The sequence below is a fragment of the Macrobrachium nipponense genome, chromosome 1, assembly GCF_015104395.2.
Source record: "Macrobrachium nipponense isolate FS-2020 chromosome 1, ASM1510439v2, whole genome shotgun sequence".
Taxonomy (NCBI): Eukaryota; Metazoa; Arthropoda; class Malacostraca; order Decapoda; family Palaemonidae; genus Macrobrachium; species Macrobrachium nipponense.
Genome location: NC_087200.1, coordinates 147,768,826 through 147,793,961, shown reverse-complemented (window position 1 = coordinate 147,793,961; position 25,136 = coordinate 147,768,826). Strand labels below are relative to the sequence as shown.

Sequence of the window (25,136 nt, the reverse complement as noted above, 5' to 3'; positions counted from 1 at the left end):
CCAGTGAGGATGAGATAAATAAATAGTAGTGGGAGTCTATAGATTTTGTTGAAATACCTTTTGTGTCAGTGACAGGGCTTCGGCCTACACGTCAAATTCTTATATTTTGAGACAATGATAGGGCATAGGCCTACACGTGAAATTCATATATTTTGAGCCAATGATAGGGCATAGGCCTACACATCAAGTTCTAATATTTTGAGGCAATGACGAGGCATAGGCCTTCACGTGAAATTCTTGTATTTTGAGGCAACGACAGGGGATGGGCCTACACATGAAATTCTTATATTTTGAGGCAATGTCAAGGCATAGACCTACACATGAAATTCTTATATTTTGAGGCAATGTCAAGGCATAGACCTACACATGAAATTCTTATATTTTGAGGCAATGTCAAGGCATAGACCTACACATGAAATTCTTATATTTTGAGGCAATGTCAAGGCACAGACCTACACATCAAATTCTTATATTTTGAGGCAATGTCAAGGCATAGACCTACACATGAAATTCTTATATTTTGAGACAATGACAGGGCATGGGCCTACACATCACTCTCTCTCTCTCAATACGGGGATAATTCTTTGTGCCAATATTTCATGAATAGGTCTACTCTCTCTCTCTCTCTCTCAGTAGGTGGATAATTCTTTGCGCCAATATTTTATGAATAGGTCTATGATTATTCTGCAATGTTAGGATACCATATGAAAAATTTTTGAAGACACTACAAGCACTATAACAGCAGCAACAAAAACAAGAATAAACACAAGAACCAAAATAAAACAGTTGGATATAAGATAGCCCTATAATTCAAACGTCATAAGATGCGTAAACCGACAAAAAGGCATACACCCTTATAGGTCTATGTCAATTTTTATGATCGTGTTATCTAGAAAGGAGATACAATACACAGGCAATAATAAATTGTAGTATATAATATAATTTACAACTCTAGAAATCAAGCAAAATATCACAGCAACTCTCCAACACAACTCAACAAATGTGGCCGTGGCGGCAATGTAGTTCTTAATTCTTGATTACTCAGGTCAGGTCAGAGTGGAGGTTTGACCTTTGTATTGGCAAAGAAGTTAATTTCAAACTATTCTGGCTGTGAAAGCGGCAAAGCATAATTGTGGACTTTGCGAAAGTTTCCAACCCTGGCCAGGACATGTTAAAGTACTTTTTCGGAGGGTGGATCAACAAGCAGGCAAGACTGGATCAGCTAGTCCACTCGGTTGTTTCCCCTATAAAGTATTGCCTAGCTAGTAGCTAGCCTATGTACGCACGAACAACAGTCTATTCAAGAAAACTGCTAAAATTCCAAAACTCAAACTAAAGTGGGGAAACTGAAGTGGCCAGTTTCGGCTTACTGTGATCAAGTGCTTCACCTTTGGGTATTTCTACCGAAGCAATCCGCGTTTACCTAGACTATGGCAATTGACGTTTTCCTGTTATTTTACTTGCTGTACAAGATTTGAAACTAATATTTATTCGGACACTGCAACTAAGCAGTAATTTACCTTTGAAGACTACATGATGGTACCAACGGGTCGACGTACGAGTTCAAAGGTAAATTAAAGTTTAGTTCCAGTAGAACAGAAAAATCATTCCCTTCAACTCTTGTAAAGCAAGTAAAATAACATAGGAAAACGTCAACTGCCATAGTCTAGATCGCCGTGGAATAATTCTATTGATCGATCTACCAAGTGTTTAGGGAAGTGTAAACATAGCTGCCATGTTTGAATTCCGCAACCACCACAGAGCCATATGTTCACTGGGGGGAAGGCGAGGTACTGGGGGCACAGGAGGTACAAGTTGGTTAAATGACGATGGGTCGTTGGGTAGTGGACGTGGCAAATAATGATAACTGACCAACCAAACCTAACACTTCTAACTGAAAATTACTAAACTACGATTGTTCTAACAATAGGGGAATATAGTTTGGGAACTTTACCTTAAAAAGGGCAGATGGTACAATTCAGATATGCACTTAGGCATGCCGAATCTCATCCTCGTCACCGATTCTTGAAAGTCTGCCCATCTTAAATCTCGAACAAGTTTTCGGCAAAGTACCAAACGAATCACGAACACAGATATGTTTCTCAAAATTATATTACGATGTCCGTATATCGCAACAGAATATTCAACACTATTACTGATGAAACACGGTCACTTTGAGAGTATTGGATGTGGGGTGTTAACACTGTGAATGTTTCTTGCTAAATGATTTTAAAACGCAAATTACACAATCTGTTGAATGTAGGTATCGGCAGCGCATTGGTGACAAGGCCTCTGATTGGTTAGAAGAATTGTGGGCGGGTACACTGAGGGGGATGATTTCATACATATGTGGAAACTAACATCATATTTTCAGAAAAGGAAAAAAATATGTGCAATAACGCGTAACACATACGTGAACAGGATACTGTAATGAACGGTCAGTGCTAGAAATCAGAGGGGCAAATTGAAGAGACAATGAGAACTCTGTAAAATCATAAAACGTAGTGTCTTTAATTTCTATGAAACCTAAGGTATTGCGTATATTATTAAAAGAAATAATATTACAATAAAATGTTGTGTAACCTAACCTAGTAGAACATATTACTTGGCCGCCGTACCCTCTTCCCCCCCAGTAAAAGAAGACAAATTTGAAGGTAGACTAAGATATAGGTAACCAAGCTAACTTCACCAACCCAACCTAATGTAGTAGAACGTGTTACCTGACTGGGGGGCGGAGCCCCCACTGTACCCCCCCTTAAAGAAAGCCAAACTTGAAGGAAGGCCAACATATAGGTTACCATACTAACCTAACCAACCTAACCTAGTAGAACATATTACCTGACAGGGGGGCTCTGCCCCCGTACCCCCCCCCCCATAAAGGAAGACAAACTTGAAGGTAGACTAAGATATAGGCTAACCAAGCTAACTTCACCAATTTGAAGGAAGACTAAGATATAACCAAGCTAACTTCACCAACCTAACCCAACCTATCCTAGTAGAACGTGTTACCTGACTGGGGGGCAGAGGCCCCCTGTACCCCCCTTAAAGAAAGCCAAACTTGAAGGAAGGCCAACATATACCTAGGTTACCATACTAACCTAACCTAGTAGAACGCGGAGCCCCCGTACCCGCCGTAAAGGAAGACAAACTTGAGGGTAGACTAAGATATAACTAACCTAACCCGCCTTTGTTCTCGCGACCTCACTCCCTGCGATACTGGGTAGGTGAATTAGGTCTAGGCCTAGCTTTCCAAAATGCCCCAGTTCCCTTCAAGAAACAAGATAAAACGAATCAATACTACTACTAGTAATCCCCTCCTCGCATTCCACAAGGCTATGGCTTCACGGCACCCTAACTGATTCCATTAATTATTTTTTTGTGAATTACCTATACGACTGTAATACACCGTAGACAATGGGGTAAGGCTATCGGTTAATGAACGAACACCTTACGTGAATGAAAGTCACAATCATAAAATGACAATGAAAAACCATAAAATATACATAAACAATCAGGAAAAAACTCACTCAATAAAGGACGATCCACTCTCCGGCTGTAAAGACGAACAAAGGAATTCAAATTCACAAGACTATCACATGATTTTCTAGATTAAACCGCCGCAACACCGATGTGCAATTAACATTTCGCGCGATTCCTACGAATGACTAAAAACAATGACAATCCGCCGAAAAAACTATTGTGACACTAACGCTCAATCCATCCGCTTCACTAACTAGTTCCAATTATCGGCAACAGAAATTATGATCAATAAACCTTTCATTATGAAACAAACGATCAACATTACATATCCAATCAAAACTATATATCTAATATATATGAATATATCATTTGAATAACCTCAATGCTCTTTTAACTTCTCCATTTCTTCACATGGGAAAAACATGTCAGTGTGACTCTTCGTTTGGGTATACTTGTCAGTCACTACTGTCTACTAGCCTAAACCCAACTGATGAAAGAAATGAAGGTGCTTTGATGCCCGGGCGCGATTCGACCTCGAGTCCAGGGTATCAAAATTCAGAACGAAGTACTGTTATCTGCTTAGCTTTAATTTGTCCTGGGATAGGCCTACTGTCACCATCATAGTCAAATATTTCATAATTTATTGCTTTACAGATTATATATATATATATATATATATATATATTATATATATATATATATATATATATATATATATATATATATATATATATATATATATATATATATACTCTGACAGATACATGTGATCATAATAACCACAATGCCTTTTTAATTTCTTCACAGTTCAATAGACTGACTCATCTTTGTTTGTTACATAGTGCTAATGTTTAAAATTAAAGTACAATCTATGGGTGGTTTAGATTAAACCACCCTGTGCTGATACAGTCTCTTGTCTGGGGTACCCTGTAGCCCAAGTAGGAAATAATGACTGTTCTGCGAAAGTAGTTGTGTAATCTCAATCCTAATAGGAAAAGAAGAGCGTAGGTTAAGAGACACCACATTTTATTTGCGACACGTAATCGTTGTTTCTTCAGAACATTTTCAAGCCTAAAAGAGTCATTACAGTATTTTAATAGTAGTTAAAAGAGTTGGCTGACAAAGCTGAGTAAAAGTAGCAACAATAAGATAATGGATAAAATGTTTAAAATAAATTCACCAGTATACTAAAAAAATAAAATATATAAGATCTTTAAAATAAATTACAACCGTATACTAAAAACAGAATGGTGGGAAAGACAGAGATGGAAAGTTTACACTACAAAAGAAATGACTGAATGATTTATATTAAAAGCAAGGGATATGATGAATTGTCAAGGTTAAGATCTGGTTTCCTTAAAAATATTCCTATCGGCTCAGAGATTCCCAATAATGACACTTCTCTAAACGTACTAAGCACACTAAAATTTTCCAATCTTCTACCTGTATTACATTCCTCTATGTGCTGTAAAAATCGGTGATCTGGTTGGCTTGGCCAGCAAGCAACCAGTACGAGGAGAAATGCCATAATCATGTTCGGAAGATCTTGTCCGGACCGACCGTTTTGACTGGCCAATATAGGTGGCGCTAGAGGCGTCACACTTGTAAATATAGGTGATGAGAGACAAAAGGTCGGAAGATAGTTTGTCTTTATGGTTTAACAACGCTTGGATAGTATGGTTGTTGGTAAATATTAACTTGGGGTTAATGTGGGGAAAGTTATACTTAAACATATTTCTTAGTTCTCTTGTAACGTATTTAGAACAAGGATCACTTATGTATGGAAATTTAAATACAGTGGTACCTCAACATACGAAAGGCTCAACTTATGAAAAATTAGAGTTACAAAAGCAAATATGAAGATTTTTTTTGGCTCTACATACGAAAATAGTTCAGGATATGAAAGGTTGTTGCTGTAAAGTCCCGAGATTCGCCCGGAATTTTAAAACTCATGCACCACCGAGTAGACTCACCAACATCCTCCCGCTCTCCCATTGGTTCCTGATGCTAGTCACCACCATAAGATCCTGCTCTCCTATTGGTCAGCATCTCTCCCATCATGCATCTACGTAGCGGCGTGCTTTTTTTGCCACTTGGTAGTAGCATCGTTTCTATACACACGCCGAATTCATTTGTTTTATATGACTTCGTTTATTAATGTAAATTTGTTAGTGATTTCATTGTAGTATTACTTTATCGTGTTGTGTGAGAACTTTAGTACATACGTATACATACTAAATAACTTAATTACATCCAGTATATATGTAGTCATGGGTCCCAAGAAAGTTGAAGTTCACAGAAAGAAGAAGATGCTTTCTTTGGAGACAAAAATGGAGATTATCAAGAAGTATGAAGCTGGCATGCGGTTGAGTGTGATCGCTAAGGAATATGGCCGAAATCCATCGACGATAGACACCATCCTTAAGCAGAAGGAAGCCATCAAAGCAGCTACACCTTCCAATGCCGTGACTATTTTGTTTAACAAGAGGAGCCACGTGCACGATGAGATGGAGAGGCTGCTTCTTGTCTAGATAAAAGACAAAGAAATCGCTGGCGATACGATAACCGAGACGGCAATCTGCCACAAAGCCAGTGCTATTTTCGGCGATTTGATTGCCCAGGCGGAAGAAGACGGAGGAGAAGGGACATCATCGCCAACCCCAGACTTCAAGGCTTCTCATGGGTGGTTTGAAAAATTCCAGAAACAGACCGGGATCTATTCAGTGGTGCGGCATGGGGAGGCGGCCAGCTCAGATACGAAAGCGGCCAAAGCCTTTATTAAGATGTTCGATGAGATGACAATCAAGGAAGGCTACAGTTCTCAGCAAGTCTTCAACTGTGATGAGACTGGCCTTTTTTGGAAAAAAATGCCACATCGGACGAACATCACGGAGGAAGAGAAGAAGCTACCCGGGCATAAGCCTATGAAAGACAGGCTTATGCTCGCACTTTGTTCAAACGCCAGTGGGGATTGCAAGGTGAAGCCCCTACTTGTGTATCATTCGGAGACTCCTCGAGCCTTCAAGGCCCACAAAGTGCTAAAGGAGAAGCTTTCAGTGATGTGGAGGGCTAATGCAAAAGCCTGGGTAACAAGACTTTTGTTCACCGATAGGGTAAATCTGTGTTTCGGCCCGACAGTGAAGAAATTCTTGGAAGAGAAGCGCCTCCCTCTGAAGTGTCTGCTGTTGTTGGACAATGCCCCTGCTCACCCTCCTGGCCTCGAAGAAAATATCCTAGCGGAGTATTCTTTTATCAAGGTTCTTTATCTTCCGCCTAACACCACCCCTCTCCTCCAGCCCATGGGCCAGCATGTGATATCAAACTTTAAGAAGCTGTATACGAAACATCTTTTCAAGAGATGTTTCGATATCACCGATACCACAAACCTCACCTTGCGTGAATTTTGGAAGGAGCATTTCGATGTTGTCATATGCATCCGACTCATCGACCAAGCTTGCCAGGAGGTTTCGAGGCGAACCTGATGCCGTATCTGCCAGAGACTTCGAGGGATTCGACGTGGGCGAAGCTGGTGCTGCAGATTCAGGAACAATTGACGATCCTGAAACTGTTTCGCAACCAGATCTTGACGAGATCGTTGCACTCGGCAAGTCCATGGGGCTGGTTGTTGACGAGGACGACGTCAATGACCTTCTCGAGGAGCACCAAGAGGAGCTTACGACGGATGACCTGAAGGAGTTGGTGGCCATGCAACATAACGCCGTTCAAGAAGAGTTCTCTAGCAGCGGCGAGGAGGAGGACGACCCTATGACAACAGCAGAAATAAAGGATGCTCTAGCTGCTTTTCATAAGGTGCAATCATTTGTAGAAAAGACACCCCGAAAAGGCTTACACAGGTCGTATGCTTGCGCAGTTTGATGACGTTTGCCTGAGTCGTTTCAGGAACATTGTGAAAAGTAGGCAGAGGCAATCTTCTTGGATAGTTATTTTTAAAGAGGCCTTTAGCAGGAGTAAGCAAAAAGGAAGATCCAATTGATACTACGATAAAACAGAAAGTTGAAAGTGGTGCAGAAATTGAAATTTTGTAAAAAATGTAAAGTATAAAAAAGTAAAAAAAATGTAAAAATCAAAAAAAGAAAAAAATTAATTCTTAAGTTTTTTGTAAAGTTAAATGTTATGGTTTTGTTAATGTGTTTCGTAAAGTTTAGTCTATGTTTCCTGACATTTTTTAATGTGTTTCGTAAAGTTAAGTGTATGTACTACATAACAAATTTTCTGCCATTTGTCCTCCTCCTCTGTCGCCACTTTCGGAGATAGCCTCACTCGAAAGGTAAGGTTCCACATTTTACTACATATGCACGTATGTACGTACAGTATTTCTTGTATACCATGTACACTAATACACTTTATTTACAGGTACTATGTAGTACATATTAGTAGTACGTATCAAGTTAGGTATTGAATGGTCCAAATTGTTGTATTTCATTGTTTATTGGTCAATTTAGCTTTATTATAAAATTTACTGGGGTGTTTTTGTAGGGCTTGGAACGAATTAGGCAATTTACATGTAAAATGCGGTTCAAGATACGAAAAGCTCAGGTTACGAAGGCCGCCTCGGAATGGATTAATTTCGTATGTCGAGGTACCACTGTACATAGTTAATTTATCAACCCTTGGTATGTATATCTATTTTGCTATTTATACTAAGAGAAATATTTAGGAACTTTTTTATTTCTTTATATATTATGTTATTGGGATAGCCATTAATTTTGAAATAGTTTAACAGAAACTTTATTTCCGAGTCAAATGCCTACCAGGAGCTGCATAGAGAATATGCTCTATGTATTAAAGTCTTAATGTTATTTATTTTGAAGTTAAAGAATGTAGCACTTTGGAAATTCATTCCAAGACCAGTAAAAGTAGACTTTCTAAAAATGCTAAAACTTAAGAGCGACTTATTGTTTGCGGTAGTTTTTGTTATGCGTACACCTAAAAAGTTAAGAATATTATTTTCTTCATGTTCCACGGTAAACTGAATACATGGGTGTTTACTATTTAAGTAAACATGGAACCGCTGTATGTGACTTAAATGCCTGAAAACCAAAAATGTGTCGTCAAAATACCTGTGATAAACAATTGGTTTAAACTCTAGTTGTGTAATGTAAAATAAAATCACTATGGAATTTAGAGTTGCCAGATTACAAGATTAGAAATCCGGGACCCTTAAAATTTCTCACCATTACATAAATTATCTTATAAGTGAAAAACAAAACAATAAGAAATTTAATGGCGTTTAAAGAAAACAAAAGGAAAATAATTTGGGAATTAATAATCAATGCAAACAACCTTGAAACGAAACAAAAGGAGAATGATTAGGAAAATTAACAATCAATACAGACACTCTACACTTTCTTTCCATTTGACGCATATACGAGTATAAATAAAAATATTTTTATGTGCACGAAAATTGAACTTAGATCTTTGATTATATTTCTCTGAAGATTTTGCTATTTTTCAATAGGTGCATATTTTCTAGCACCTGCCTGTAAAATCACGTACACGTAAAATTAAGGTTCCATGTGCACTTTAAGATACTTCTACAGCAGTCACAACCAACTTGTTTCGTTCATCAGTCAACTGGATATTCATGACTAAAAATACGTGCTGAAAATAAAGAAAAATATATCTTTATTACGATGAACTAAAATCGGGACAATAAGGGTGTCCCAGAAGGGTGCAGGACGGGAAAAAATTATCCAATTTGGGAGATGTCCCGGAAAAACCGGGACGTCTAGCAACCCTAAATTGGATTTTTTTTTTAAATCTAAAAAAGCATACCCCTTATTCCCTGATGTTACGATCATGGAACCCTGTAAAATAAATCTTTAACTCAATATTAAAACATTTAAAATAAAGAAACAGCATATCTATCCATCTTTGTTCCCCATAGTTAGTGTTTGGATTTGGACCTTTCAAAAGACCACAGCCAATGAATCCATCTTCGTCGCAAAAGCATAAAACTTTTTTCTCCCTGTCTTTCCTTTTTTTATCAACTCGACCTTACTCATTTATATTCTCCCCCTTCTTTGCAGCAATGGGGGGTAGACCAGCTGGAGGCCGCTACAGATCTGTTGATCCACGACAGAAAAAGGTCCAGAGACACATTTTACGATTTCACAACATCCTGAGGTCACACGTCGAGCCCCCTGCGGCTGACATGCTCGCTGTGGTAAGTACGAGCTTTTATAGATCGTCTCAAAATGCGCACATAGACATTTGTAAACATATCAAGAATATAAGTTTATGAGTAGGTGTAGCGTATGTATGCACTACTACAATCTTAGAATGTTGATAAGTTTATACTGACCAACTCGCAGTAGTTATTGCAAGTGTTTATTGCTACAAGGCTCGTCTAAAAACATACAAGTGCGCTCTCTCTCTCTCTCTCTCTCTCTCTCTCTCTCTCTCTCTCTCTCTCTCTCTCTCTCACACACACACACATACACACACATACACCACATATTATGTAATATATATTGTGACGGAGCGCCCAAACATCTGGTTGTTACACTTACCAATCAATAAATAGTTACCTCAGGATAGCCAGGCACCTGAACCTTCATCACAGATAAAATACAACTGATTACTCTGGAAGCAACAGTGATCCCTTAAAAAAACTTATTAATCATACAAGAAATGAGACTAAGTTCATCTAAACAGGTGTGAGGTAATCTTATATGAGCTTAAATTACTTAAAGGGCATCACTCCAACAACAACTTTAAAAGTGTGAATATTTTAAATATTTCCATGTTCTAACTCACTTCAAGAAAATTGAAGGAAAACAGCACAATTAACACTCTAATATCCCTACTTAAACTAAATTCTATCACTGGTGGTCAATAAATGAAAGTTATAAAAAGTTTAAATGCAAAAAATTATTTTCAAATTTAAAATCTATAAGTGAAATTAACAATCTCAGTGAAATTTACTATTACTTGAAAACAGCACAAAGTTGAATTAATTCTTGAATTATTTATGAAACAAAATCAAATCCAAATTAATTTATACCAAAAAAAAATTAAATTACTCAAGTAAAATTCAAACTGTTAATAAATGAGTAAGAACTGAACAGAAACCTAAGTGAAATAAAATAAAATCACAAGTGTTAAATCATGAAATTAAATCAAGATGCAACACTAATCATTAAGAAACACATAAGTCAATCAAAGAAAATATAAATGCAATATGTAAATGCACACTGTGGAAAAGCACTAATTCAACGCCAAAATAAAAAAAAAACACTAAAAAAATGGTAACTACACCGAATATAAAAAACACACTTAAAAAAATTAAATACAGAACACAAAAATTTGCAGTCTGCAAAAAATTAAATGAATTTACCTAAAAACCTTAAGTATTTTTTAAGTGCGCTTAAAAATTTCTACAAAATGATCCTTTCACAATATCTACAGTTGAGAGCAAAGGCACTGTTACTTAATTCACACTTTTATAATGTCTGTTCAGATTCCATAAATAACCACTATGCTATTAATAAATTTAATTGAACAAAGAATTATAAGTGACCATGTAAGTACAAAATCTTTACATTAACGTAAAAATCAAAATTTCCCTCGGTTGAGAAGAGAAAGAGGGAAGATGGGCCAGCTTGAACGGCTCCAGGAACACAACCAACGCAATTGTCTCTAATATCAGAATTACCAGAAACCCTCTCTTTGTATGGGAGACTCGATCTGGGTTAACATGATCGTCATCGATGATGTCAAATCATTTTGGGGTCTAGGTTTTCTGCAAAAATCTTAAGTAAATTCCAATTTCAAACAAGAGGGAAAGAGAATGATATGATTAATAACAATTATTAATGGGACACGATTTCAGAGTATAAAATTCTCTTGACATGAAAGAAATGATTACAAATAACTATCACAAGCAAAAAGTGACGTCACAGCAGTTTTGGGAACGAGACACTCATTTCATCTCCCAATTAAACTACTTATAAGTCAATAAATTATCTTTTGACAAAGTTATCAGTAATATCAAATAGTTTCATAATAAAATAATCTCTAATTACTAACATAAACTGAAGAATATTCTCGTACAGACACTGAGACATCATTTCCTGTAGATGACATAATGAACATAGAACGTTTTGTATCGAATGCTTCTAGAACCTTCTAACATGACGCTATCATTGACATGGACTCGTCAGCCTCCAATTACTAACATGTCGACAGATTTTCTCACAACAATATAAAGAGATTGAAACTCTTGCTGGCTGTACTTTTCACTTATTTTTCAACACATCCTGCTTACTTTTTAATAGCTAAGCACAACAGAACATACGGGTGGGGGGAAACTGCACGATTGAGTGAACGAAAATGCTCACATAAGTAGCGATAACAGGTTTTGGGTGGTGGACGGGGTGACTCACGGTGAGTAAAAATATTATGCGCCATCGATTTGGGGGAATCAGGCGAGAAATATGTGCCATTACTCCTAGAGCTCATAAATTCACTAATGGCAACTTTTAGACTAACTAATATGAAAGACTCTGTCTCATGGCTTAGTTGGGATCTTGACTTCAAGGAAGGATGCGCTGCCTCTGTCTTGCATGGCATCTTTTTGAAATGTGCGAAGAAATATTAGAAAAAATATATTGAAATCCAACAAAGTTATTGCATCTAGTTCTTGGTACATTTAAGTAAACATTTTACAGCAAATTATGCCCAATTTTTTTACTAATTTTATTTCTTACTGTTTTGATATTGTGTGAGCTATAATTATAATTTTACAAAATAAAATGTTGCCAAAAAGAGAAGAGAAATCTTTTTATTGAAATATTACCTTTTCGTAACAAGGAATCGCCAAAATAACCATTTGGGGAGACAAAGGAATTGCACGAGGCGAAAGCGCTAAAATTTGCGAGAACCCTCTGAGAGAATCAAATTCAAGTACTGCTTTATGAATCTTGAGTCAAATTTCAATAACGTTATTAATTTCTAGTTCTTAGAATAAAATATGAAACATAATGCGTAGTAAACTAGATCCTAACTTGGCGTCACCAAGGTTTCGTTAAGGCTGACTCTCGAGCGAGAAGTCATTCTTTCCCAGAGCACCAATAATTATCATCAGGTAGGTGAAAATTCTTCTCCTCTGATATAGCCGGGTAACAGTGTAGGGACATGTGTAACGTGAAATTTGATCTGATTCCATCCGTCTTTATAATGGAGTTCAAGTTATTGACAGTAGTGAAACCACGTTAAGTATTCAACTGGTAATTATATTGGATGTGTTTTGTGATGATTTCTTTAGATTCGTGAAATTTAGGTCTACAAGCATTAGGGGAAATTTCAGTAATGAATACGCGCTATGTGATTCCTTCCAGTACGAGTGTTTCGTTTTAAGTTTCTATGATAGGCACTATTGCAGTGATTTGTTCTGCTTGGAAATTCATTGTTGTTGCGTCTTAAATTCTATTTTTGTAATAAATTCCATAACAGCCTCGTTTTTCCAACCCCTCCACCGTGTTGCAGAAGTTTTGTCCTGGGCTCTTGCTATCGGCTCACAACATCAGAGCCACGAACATCACTAACTTGCGAAATTCGCGACATAGAATAAATTCATTTATTAGAAAAATCATGTATAACTTCGTAACATTTACGATTGTCTTGTAAAAGATGCCCCACACGGGGTTATTTTCAGCTTCTCGTGGAAGGTATGGAAAATTATGTAAATTTTTTTTCTTACATGTGCATTTGCATATCTTCTTTCCATTTTAGTATTTTTTCTTAAACTGGCCGACCTCAAAGTTTTGCCGGCCTGGGGTGGAGTGGACTTTATATTTTTGAACACTTATAAGCAACTTGGAATGTTACAAAGCTTCTACACATCCGCAAGCGTTACATAAATACTAATTCGATCGATGTTTGTTATTTGTTTGGTTTTCAAACCCCAGCCCTTTGACATGGTTTTTGAAGAGATGAGACAAAATAATGCTCTTAAAAGTATTTCGAATGATACAAATCAAGTACTTAGACATTCATAAAATGTAAACATTTTTATTTATCTTTTTTTCCACAGGAGCTGCAACAATCAGCAGTGAGAAGCGTCAGATTTCATTGACAGTCTGTGTGTGTGTGTGCGCGTGCGTGCGTGCGTGTGTGTGTGTGTGTGTGTGTGTGTGTGTGTGTGCGAAGCGTAATGTATCGGTTAACATGTTTATGTGACATCGGTATCTAATAATTTAGAACTTCAGTGGTCTCTTATACATTTTTATTAGAAAATGTTGTAAAATTATTTTAATAAGTATTTGTTTTACATCTTAGCAGAAATTGCCAGATGATAACGGTAATTTCATCCCCCAGCTCGTAGAAGGGTAAAGTATGAAGTTTAAAAATTTGGAATAATTATATGCTACTTTTACCTCATTATCCTTGTAAGAAAAACACAGTAATACTTGCGTTTGGTGTACCCACAGGGATGGTACGAAACAGCAGCTGAACAAGCCCAGGCATGGGCGGAGCAGTGCGGTACCCATACGAACTATGATCATCCAAGCGTTAGATGGACATCTCGCTACGGGGCTTGTGGCCAGAATGTGCTGGTGGCTTCAAGGAAGCGACGATGGTAGGTAGTGTTAGACCTAGGTAGACAAAAGAAAAAAAAAGTGATCAAATGCAAGATAAAAGTCATTAGCTGTTATTTCTCATTTCCATAAAATCTGCAATGTAATATCTATTTATGAAAAGTTATCTGTTCTTATTTATTTCGGTCAGAACTGCAAAAATTCATAGCTACCTAGATAGAAAGCAGAGCAATTCAGTGTAAAGGCTGCAAAGCTCAGAGAACTAACTGATTAACACAGGAGTTTCTAGAGCATTGCATGTCGATAAAAAAAACTAATTTATCCCTATTTTTCGCCTGCTTTCCAAGGAGCTACGTGCTACGTCGCTGGTGGAGCGGAAAACGTTATTTTGAATTCGGTGGCGACACTAACAACTCGAGCATTGTTGCTGCGTACACGCAGATGGCCTGGTACAACTCCCACCAGGTCGGCTGTGGATTTGCGGAGTGCACCACAACAGCTGGTACTACTTTCTTCAGATATGTCTGCAACTACTGCCCTTCGTAAGTGTTCCCTCATTCAGATTGTGATTTCGATGGATAGAATTAGGATTTAGGCCTAGCACTGGGACTTACAAGGTCATTAAGAGCTGAAAGGGAAAATGAAGTAAAGGTCTTAAAAGTGTAGTAATAGAGAAACCTACGTAGTTGCACTTTGAATCAATTGTTATTAGATGGTGGAAAGTAAGACGGAAGAAAGAGAATACGAACGGAGATGCAATAAACGGAATGAAAGAAAAGGGTTGCAGCTACGGGCCGAAGGGATGCCGCAAAGAAGCTTAAGTAGTGCCTACAGTGCACCATATGAGGTGCACTAACGGCACTATTTCCCTACATGGTTCACTGGAAATATTAATTTCTAAAAGGTACAATGTTCTCTTACCATCTCTAGTCTTCCTTTAAGACCAAGATATCATGAAGCTTTCTAGTGCATGTGAAAAGGATGTACCATGAATGCAAAACAATTTAGGCATCGCATCTCCAAGCAGGTCCTGGTTATTACCAAAACGTTTCTCCCGAAAATCAGTAACACTGGTTAACAGACTTGTCTTTGAGCTCCCGAAAATCAGTAGCACTGATTAACAGACTAGTCTTCAAGATCACCGACCTCATGCTGGATACGAACATACAGTAGTACCTCGGGATACGAAAGGCTCAACTTACGAAAAACTCGAGATACGAAAGCCAATACGAAAAATTTAACGGCTCTACATACAAAAAATTTTCAAGATACGAAAGGTTTCTGAAAGTCCGAGATTCGCCCGAACCATCGATAACAATTTTGAAACTTGCGCGCCGCCAACTTAGTAGACTCGCCACCATCCTCCTGCTCTCCCATTGGTTCCTGATGCTAGTCACCGCCATGAGATCCTTCTCTCCTATTGGACAGCATCCCTCCCATCATGCATCTATGTACGTATACGTGGTGGTGTGCCTACCTCGTCCTCTTCGTACCAGCATCGTTATCGTACGTACGCGGTATTCGTTCAGTCTAACGATTTCGTTTAGTAACGTAAGTTTGTGAGTGATTTCGTTGCAGTATACGTACTTTATCGTGTTGTGCGAAAACTTTATTGTACTTATACGTAAATTATGTACAAGATAACGTAGTCATGGGTCCCAAGAAAGTTGAAATTCACGGAAAGAAGCGAATGCTCTCTTTGGAGACAAAGATGGACATCATCAAGAAGTATGAAGCTGGTATGTGATTGAGTGTGATTGCCAAGGAATATGGCCGAAATCCGTCGACAATAGGCACCATCCTTAAACAGAAGGATGCCATCAAAGCAGCTACACCGTCCAAGGGCATCACTATTTTGTCCAGCAAGAGGACCCACGTGCACGACGAGATGGAACGGCTGCTTCTTGTCTGGATAAAAGACAAAGAAATCGCTGGCAATACGGTAACAAAGACGGCAATCTCCCACAAGGCCAGCGCTATTTTTGGCGATTTGATTGCGCAGGCGGAAGACGACCGAGGGGAAGGGACATCAACGCAAACCCCAGAGTTCAAGGCTTTGCATGGCTGGTTCGAGAAATTTCGTAAACGAACTGGCATCCATTCGGTGGTGCTGCATGGGGAGGCTGTCAACTCGGACACAAAAGCGGCCGAAGCATTTAGAAAGACTTTCGACAAGATGATGACCAAGGAAGGCTACAGTTCTCAGCAAGTTTTCAATTGTGATGAGACTGGCCTTTTTTGGAAAAAAATGCCACATCGGACGTACATCACGGAGGAAGAGAAGCTACCCGGGCATAAGCCTATGAAAGACAGGCTTATGTTCGCACTTTGTTCGAACGCCAGTGGGGATTGCAAGGTGAAGCCCCTACTGGTGTATCATTCCGAGACTCCTCAAGCCTTCAAGGCCCACTAAGTGCTTAAGGAGAAGCTTCCAGTGATGTGGAGGGCTAATGCAAAAGCCTGGGTAACGAGGCTTTTGTTCACCCAGTGGGTAAATCTGTGTTTCGGCCCAACAGTGAAGAAATTTTTGGAAGAGAAGCGCCTCCCCATGAAATGTCTGCTGGTGTTGGACAATGCCCCTCCTGGCCTCGAGGAAGATATCCTAGCAGAGTATTCCTTCGTCAAGATTCTTTTTCTTCTGCCCAACACCACCCCTCTCCTCCAGCCCATGGACCAGCAAGTGATAGCGAATTTTAAGAGGCTGTATACGAGACATCTTTTCAAGAGATGTTTCGACATCACCAATACCACAAACCTCACCTTGCGTCAATTTTGGAAGGAGCATTTTGACATCGTCATTTGCATCCGACTCATCGACCCATCTTGGCAGGAGGTTTCAAGGCGAACCTTGAATTCCTTGTGGAGGAAACTCTGGCCTGATGCCGTATCTGCCAGAGACTTCGAGGGATTCGACGTGGGCGAAGCTGGTGCTGCAGAGTCAGAAACAGTTGACAATCCCGAAACTATTTCCCAACCAGATCTTGACGAGATCATTGCACTCGGCAAGTCCACGGGGCTGGTCGTCGACGAGGACGACATCAACGACCTTCTCGAGGAGCACCAAGAGGAGCTTACGACGGATGACCTGAAGGAGTTGGAGGCCATGCAACATAACGTCGTTCAAGCGTTCAAGAGGAGTTCTCTAGCAGCGGCGAGGAAGAGGAGGAGGACCCTATGACAACGGCAGAAATTAAGGATGTTCTAGCCGCTTTTCATAAAGTGCAATTGTTTATAGAAAAAAAGACACCCCGAAAAGGCTCACACATGTCGTATGCTTGTGCAGTTCGATGACATTTGCCTGAGTCATTTCAGGAACATTGTGAAAAGTAGGCAGAAGCAATCTTCCTTGGATAGTTATTTTTTAAAGAGGCCTTAGCAGGAGTAAGCAAAAAGGAAGAACCAAGTGATAAAAAACAGAAAGTTGAAAGCAAAAAGGAAGAACCAAGTGATGAAAAACAGAAAGTTGAAAGCAAAAAGGAAGAACCAAGTGATAAACAGAAAGTTGAAAGTGGTGATGAAGTTAAATTCTGTAAAAAAAAAAAAAAAAAAAAAAAAAAAAAAAACTATGAAAAAGTAAAAAAAGTAAAAAAAAAAAAAAAGTTAAAAAAAAAAAGAACAAAAATTTTGTTTAGTTTTTTGTAAAGTTAAGTGTTACAGTTTTGTTAATGTGTTAAGTAAATTTTAGTTTATGTATGTTTTCCTTACATTTTTTTATGTGTTTTCGTAAAGTTAAGTGTACGTACGTACGTACGTATCTGCCGTTTGTCCTCCTCCTCCTCTGCCGCCACTTTCGGTGATAGCCTCACTCGAAAGGTAAGCTTCCACATTTTACGTACAGTATTTCTTGTATACCATGTACACTAATACACTTTATTCACAGGTTAATTTGCATTTCGTTATTAAGTTAGGTATTGAATGGTCCAAATTGTTGTAGTATTTCATTGTTTATAGGTCATTTTAGCTTTATTATGAAATTTACTGGGGTGTTTTTGGAGGGCTTGGAACGGATTAGCCATTTTACATGTAAAATGTGGTCCAAGATACAAAAACCTCATGATACGAAGGGCGCCTCGGAACGGATTAATTTCGTATCACGAGGTATTACTGTATATAATGTTTTCCATTAAAATTACAAAAAGAAGTATGGCAATGAAACAATGATGCCAGAAAGTGAGTGGGTTCAATTTTGGTAAAAATTTTCCAAAAATAATATATGCACATGCACAAGAAGAATAATGGCTACAGTCACTTCCAGTTGTTACTCGACGTTTAACAAATCATTGGAATTGTATATACGCGTGTACTTTTTTTATGTTCATGCATGACCGCTTACTGTTTCCTTGCTCCAAGGGTTTGTCACTTGCATGACGCAATGTAAACGGCAATCAAGGTTCTTAGCAGCGTTCCTGTGATCCAAGCTGCATTGCTCCTGCTGTTCAATTTTACCTTTTGCTTCTCATCCGTACCCTACGGCCTCTTTTTACTTGATATATGTCAGATATCTTTTATTTTACATTGTGCCATTTCCATTTTGCTTTTAGGTGAAATTCCTTTGGGAGAGTCCTACATAGATCTAGTAACAAAGTTCAAGTTTCTCATTATCATGTTTTGGACTAATACTATACGAAGCATGAAGTACTAAACGTCACATTTCTTTCCAGAGGCAACGACCCTCGTCGCATCAGCCGCCCTTATACCCAAGGCCAAACCTGCAGGAGATGCCCCAATTCTTGCAGGTCGATGTGCAGCAAAGGACAGTGCAAATTATGTACAAACGCTTGCACATACTCCGATTTGTGGGTAAATTGCGCCATGCTAGATAAAAAGTGGCACGAATGGCTTTGTAACACAAAAACGACGAAGGGAGTCGAAAGGTTCAAAAACTGCCGTGCGACTTGCCAGTGCCTGAAGCGAATCACTTGAGCGAAGCTTTCGAGGATCTCGAGGGCACTTTAGGGTCTCCAAACAGCATCGTCAATCTATCCTCTAACCTGACACTGTGAGTGATTTGTGATCAGTCTGTTTCCTAATCTGACACTACAGATGATAAGTGATAAATCTGTCCTCGTAACTGACGCTGAGAATGATTGGTGAAAAGATTTTCTACGTGCCATACCGTGAAAGTACTATATATCCCAAATCTTGACTGTCAGCGCAAGGGGGAGAACCCTATAGTGATTTTGAAGGAAAAAGTACAAAACAAGCGACGATGAATTGTCTGAACAAACACTGTCATGTGCGTTTAGTTCTTTCAAAATTTATGTGGTTGTAAATATATCGCCCATAATGATTTCAGACAATATACTTAATCCTTCCACACAAAGGGGAAAGACACGACGGCCACTCGGATTTGTCCGTATCATCTCGCTTTTAAACAGTGTTACCAGATCATACAATTCAAGGCAGGCAGTAGCCACAGGCTGGCGAACCTATGATTTTTTTTTATAGGTCCTAGACCACACTAGAGCCATACACAGGAGCAACGTCACTGACCTCTGTTTCATCATAGGCTGGGCATATGCCGCCTTTTTGTAAATACACACACTAGCGCCTCTAGTAGCCGGGTGCGCTAGACAGCATGAAAATCATGACGCTTGCATGGACAGCTACAGGAAAAAATGCAGTAGCGGCCCTATTTCTGTACGGATTTAGAAAAAAAAAATGGTCATGATCATAAGAGTTAGTCGCATTTTAATACTTAGTCAGATCTTTCACCCTAACTAAAATAAAATTTGTAGATGCCAGTTTACATGACCTTCCCACTTCCCCATTATACTGACAGCTGAAGAAAAATGCTATAGCTGCCTTATTTCTGTACAGATTTAAAAAAGAAAAAACTGTCATGATAAGCAGAATCAGCCACATTTCAATACTTAGATCTTTCACCCGAGCTAAAATAAATTTTGTAAATGCCTGTTTACATGCAATAGCGGCCCTATTTTTGAACGGATTTAAAAAAAAAGGAAAAAAAAAAAAAAAAAAACAACATATGATCAGCAGAGTCTGCCGCATTTTAATACTTTGATCTTCCACCCTAACTAAAATTAATTTTGTGAATGGCAGTTTACATGCCCTTCACCATTACACATGCATTTTGTCAGTATGCTTACAACAGTTCTATGGTGTATTACCTACTTACAATATTCCCTTTGTGTAAAATAAAACAACGATGCATATGTGTGACAAAACGGAATATATAGTTTTATTATTTTTTCAATACAGCTAATGGGCAAAAACCAATTAACTGACCATGATAGATATTTGCAAATTAAAAAATAAACCTATAAACTTTAGAACATTATACTGTATAACAGCTAGTTCAAATACTTATTTTTTTCATAATTCAAGTACACGGATTAAAGTAGGATATATTGTTAATTATTACTTTCTAAATTACTCATTCGGATCAACCTGGTAGACCATAATGCTGAGGGTCAGACCTTGAACCTGTGGAGGTGACAGTCTACACTTGAAATGTCTCCCGAACAAGACACTGATATTGAGGCTACTGGTATAAATAGTAATCTAGTACATGTATATTATCATAAGACCTTGGATTGGCTGTATCATTCATTGTTTAACCATATTGCTAAGTCAGACATTGACAGGATTGGTTATATCATTCATTGTTTAACCATATGCTAAGTCAGACATTGACAATTTGACAGGGGTCAGCTGAGTCACCTGTGACTGTACAGCGTGGCATATATTCTAGATCTACATTGAGTTTAGAATCATAACTCACCTTTCTTTTTCATTGGAAATCTGAAGAAACTTAGATTCTTTCTCTGCAAACGGTTATTACTGCAGCCATAGGCCGAACAAAATGATCCTTGAGACTTTTTTGTGCGATAGTTTACACATGTCAACAGAGCAGAGGCCACATGTCAACAGGCACACCCAACTACTATTAAGCGCCACTGGTTCAATTATAAAATGGCGGCACCTGGAGTGACGTTGCTCCTGTGTATGGCTCTGACCCTTGGATATTCCTCCAAGCTCTGACCGCACTCGTGATCGCCGTCCACCCACAAAATCGGTATCAGTGTCTGCCTGCCGTGCATTTGCCCCTTGTGTGGAAGGCGCTTAAGACAACAAAATCTTTACAAAGTCGACCTATTGTATGCGACGCTGATGAATTGAAAATATTTGTTGATTCTGCTGTTGCTTGATGTGAAATGGATTAAGCTCTGTTTTTTCTTATCAATACTGTACTTGTATTTATTGAAGTCAGTCTTCGGTCTCCTTCTCGGGCCTTACCATTTAATTGCGTAAAGATGATCCAAGGCCATTTTTTCCCAGATGTAGCATGCTTCACTGTGTGGGAGAATGTACATGGGTCGTTGTTTGTATCATATTCTTTTCGTTAAAAATGCTTTTGTTTAACTGTAGGTACTCACATAAATGAAAAGGATGGTTACCGATTGTTTCAGAAACGTCCACAAAATTCGAATGTCAACGATGACATAAATAAAACGGTCCCGCTGATATTCTTGCATCAATTTGGGGCCGAGTGGTGCTTCTTCCTTTTTTTACTTTATAAAAGTGAAATTTTGAAACACTTGTAGGAAATTAATTGTCGCTGTTGAGACAACAAAATGATCGAAGTGAAAGGAATTTATTTATACCAGAACGTTCCCAAGTTAGTCATTACAATCTTTTCGATCATGAAAATAAGACAATTTTCGATCACTTGTTTTTTGAACAAAAAATAATAACAAATCGTGAACAAATATATACGATAAACTTCTTCACGCAAGAAACAGCAACCGAACATCTTGATCTGCAGAAGCACTGGAAAGCTGCAACAGTCATTTGACCATTCATAATTCCAGTTTTCAACTGGAACGTGTGTGATTCCAGTCTTCACCGTCACTGTCTCGGCACAAACATCTCCTTCCCTAGCTATATCACTCTGGCATCTATCTTTGTTTCATGTAGAAGCCATAGAAGCATATTATATAGCACAATAGTTCAGAATCTTGTGAACGTAAACTAAGCACACTATATGAATTATGTGCCTACAGAACATCTGTAGTTTTTAACTTGTCACGTTATAGTGACTCAACTGTGTAGCTTTAATATAGTTGTTGCAATTGATACCGCACTTTCTTTCTCCAAATCTGATGTCTGCATCTAATCTTGGCAGATTATGTGGAGAGGCTTTGTGAAAACGAGCGGACCATTTTAAGTGAACTGCCAGTTAAATGTGATGCAATTTTTTTCTTTTTCAGAGATAATGCTTAGCCTTTGACAGGAGGAGGAAAACTTCATTGAATACGAACACTTTGAATAATGAGAGCTTGGGTGTGTTCCTACATGTATACAAACATTACTGGAAGATTAAGATGTAGACATCACTATCTAATGAACTGCACTACTTTATTATTTCCTCCCAATAGGAGACGCGTTGTCATCTTTCAGCTTCAACAGCAAGGTTTGAATATTCCACATAACTTAAAATAGAAAAGTTTGGATGCTACGGACAGATAACAATCAGGTTAACATTCAGAACTTCTACGTGTAAAGCTAGGAATAGAGAGCTGAGCCTGTAGTACATCCAGCTTTGGAGGTTTGAAGTGTGTCCACCGAACATTTTACGACTTCTTTTCCTTCTCCTTCCCAGCTTTATTCCTATTCGGGGTCGCCGTTTTTAACGAGTCTCTTCCAGCTACCTCTGTCCTGTGTCATTTCCTCCTGAAGGTAATAAACCAAACAAGGTCAAGAGCTACAGACTACATAACGATACTGGAAGCAAATGACTGAACTCTGTCTGGACGAATATCTCAGTACTGATGTGAGATGAAAAGGAATTCCATAAGCATCACCAGGAGAAATTTATCTTGCAATGTAGCGACACCAGTTTCACTGGCAATAAAAATTAATCTTGCATGATATTTGACTGCCGCTTTTACTACTGTTTTGTTTTGTTTGTTTGTATGGTGTTTTTACGTTGCATGGAACCAGTGGTTATTCAGCAACGGGATTACTACTATCGTGCACAAAAGTCGGTTCCCTTAGCCATCCAGAGAGTGAACAAGAACCAGCTGACTATGAAACACCGAAGCACTCAACAAATATCGAACTGTAGGGGCATATGGGAACAGGAAGAAGTGGGAAGTAGGTATTTTTCTTGAGCGTATAGTGTAGCGTCTCCATATTCTAATATCTTAAAGAAAGTGATTGTCGAGTTTTTATTGACAATACTGGGTGTGATATAAAATGTGCAGTTAAGAAAATATGTGAAATTACTATGCTATGGAAGTCAGTATTCATAAATTAGTATTTCCTATAGGCGATCGTGTCTCATCAACAGACATGACTGTCCACAAGATCGATACAAAACAAATTTCAGCGACAGTGTTCACGGTGGTGTTCTATTATCTGCAAGCCATCTCTTTTGAGGCAGCAACCCCAAACAGACAGTTTTCCTATGACGTCACAGCAGACGAGCCCCTGATAAGCCGAGGCCATCTTTTAGGTCAAGCATTGTAAACAAAGGAAATGTTAAATTTCGTTATTCTAAGGAAAAACATGTCACGAAAAATGGGAAGCAAGGGCAATTCACAAACAGAAAATTAATTACACCGAGTCTCTGGAGCCTGCAGTGTGTTAGATATATAAAAATAAACTGAAAACTTGTATAAGTAACAAAGGAATAGTTGCCTTTGTTACACTTTGAGATGCTATTTAATAAATATCCCTCCATAGATTTAAATGATGAATGCGATTTGGGTCATATGAAATATTGTAATTCATGTGAATGTCGATACTGAAGAAATCGAATAGGGGAAATGTTGCACAAATAAGCTTTTTTGTGAGCGACACGTTGACACGTTTATAGAAATTTTATCACATGGTTTAAAAACTTTCATTTCTTGTCCTTGTGTGCATTTAGGACCTTGTTGACAATTCTTAAAAAGTGGTTTACTTGTGTAAGTTGTCCGTCTTTCAGTTCATGCATTTTGTTAAATTTACATAGTTTAATTTCAGGCTAGATCATCATAGTCACACCCCATCCAGGGACATAGAACCTACCCAGTCTGGGGGAAATTTTCGATCTAGCACTGGCCATTTTTTGCACTTTTGATATTTAATATAAATTTTAACAAATACTACATAATTCACTATCTACTACTTCAAGTTTTAAAGCTTTGACCAAAATAACTTCCTAGCGGCTCTAAAGCATCTACCATTTGACAGAGGACACAGTGGCCGTTAATGAATTACTTTGTGAATTAGTTATACTCTAGGCTTCTTTAATTATTCACCATTATCATGTATTACACTAACAATTAACAGCATTCATCACTAATGAAGTGATCTGAGCAGCTTTTCGTGTCTTGACGGCTGAAAATTAGCCCTGTTTTATCCTGGAAATCCACAGTGCTCTCCTTTCTTCTTTCACTCATCTCTTCAGTTTATCTCCTTGATCTCTCACAACAGCGGGGGACTGAGTAATACGATTTGCGGTCTCTGTTTGACCTATTGTGGCACCCAAACACACTGCAAGTGTTCACCATATTTAATGGATTAATAAGTACAACATCACTGCAAATTTCCGGAAAATCGCTTTTGCTCAACACAGATGACCTACAACATGGCCGTCTTCCGTGTTTACATCCGAGGCTCATCCTGGATCGAAAACTACCTAAACTGCTGCTGGTGCATTCTCTAGATGTAAACACTCATCGATCTGTTATATTTAGTTATATTGCGTGATTGGGACAACATCTAGTGTAGTGAGGGTGGGCGATCTGGGTGTAATGACAACCGAATGCCAGTTTTTAGACAAATTATGGCAATAAGTAATTTTTTTTAATACTAACACAAAATGAAAGATTCAGATACTTTAACTAATGTAACAAATTCATATTCAGTGATTCAGTAAAAAGATGAAAAGAAAGAAGTGGATAAAAATATTAATAACAGCACAGAGAAAGACAGAAAAAATTGGTAGGACAGAGAGAGAGAGAGAGAGGAGAGAGAGAGAGAAAGAGAGAGACGAGAGAGAGAGAGAGAAGAGAGAGAGAGAGAGAGAGAGAGCGTTTTTGTGTTTTTGGGATCATCCGCGTGGAGGGCTGTTCATAAAAC

General features: G+C 38.4%; 1 protein-coding gene across 1 annotated transcript in view; it reads left to right on the top strand.

Moving 5' to 3' along the window:
* LOC135219735 (cysteine-rich venom protein-like) overlaps positions 1-22,142 on the top strand; it is a 217,769-nt gene extending 195,627 nt beyond the window's left edge. Inside the window, exons 3-6 of the mRNA XM_064256742.1 lie at positions 9,531-9,667; positions 13,935-14,083; positions 14,390-14,584; positions 18,704-22,142. Of these exons, the coding sequence (XP_064112812.1) occupies positions 9,531-9,667; positions 13,935-14,083; positions 14,390-14,584; positions 18,704-18,965 (743 nt within the window). The 3' untranslated portion in view covers positions 18,966-22,142. The remainder of the gene's footprint in view (positions 1-9,530; positions 9,668-13,934; positions 14,084-14,389; positions 14,585-18,703) is intronic.
* The last annotated feature ends 2,994 nt before the right edge of the window (positions 22,143-25,136 follow it).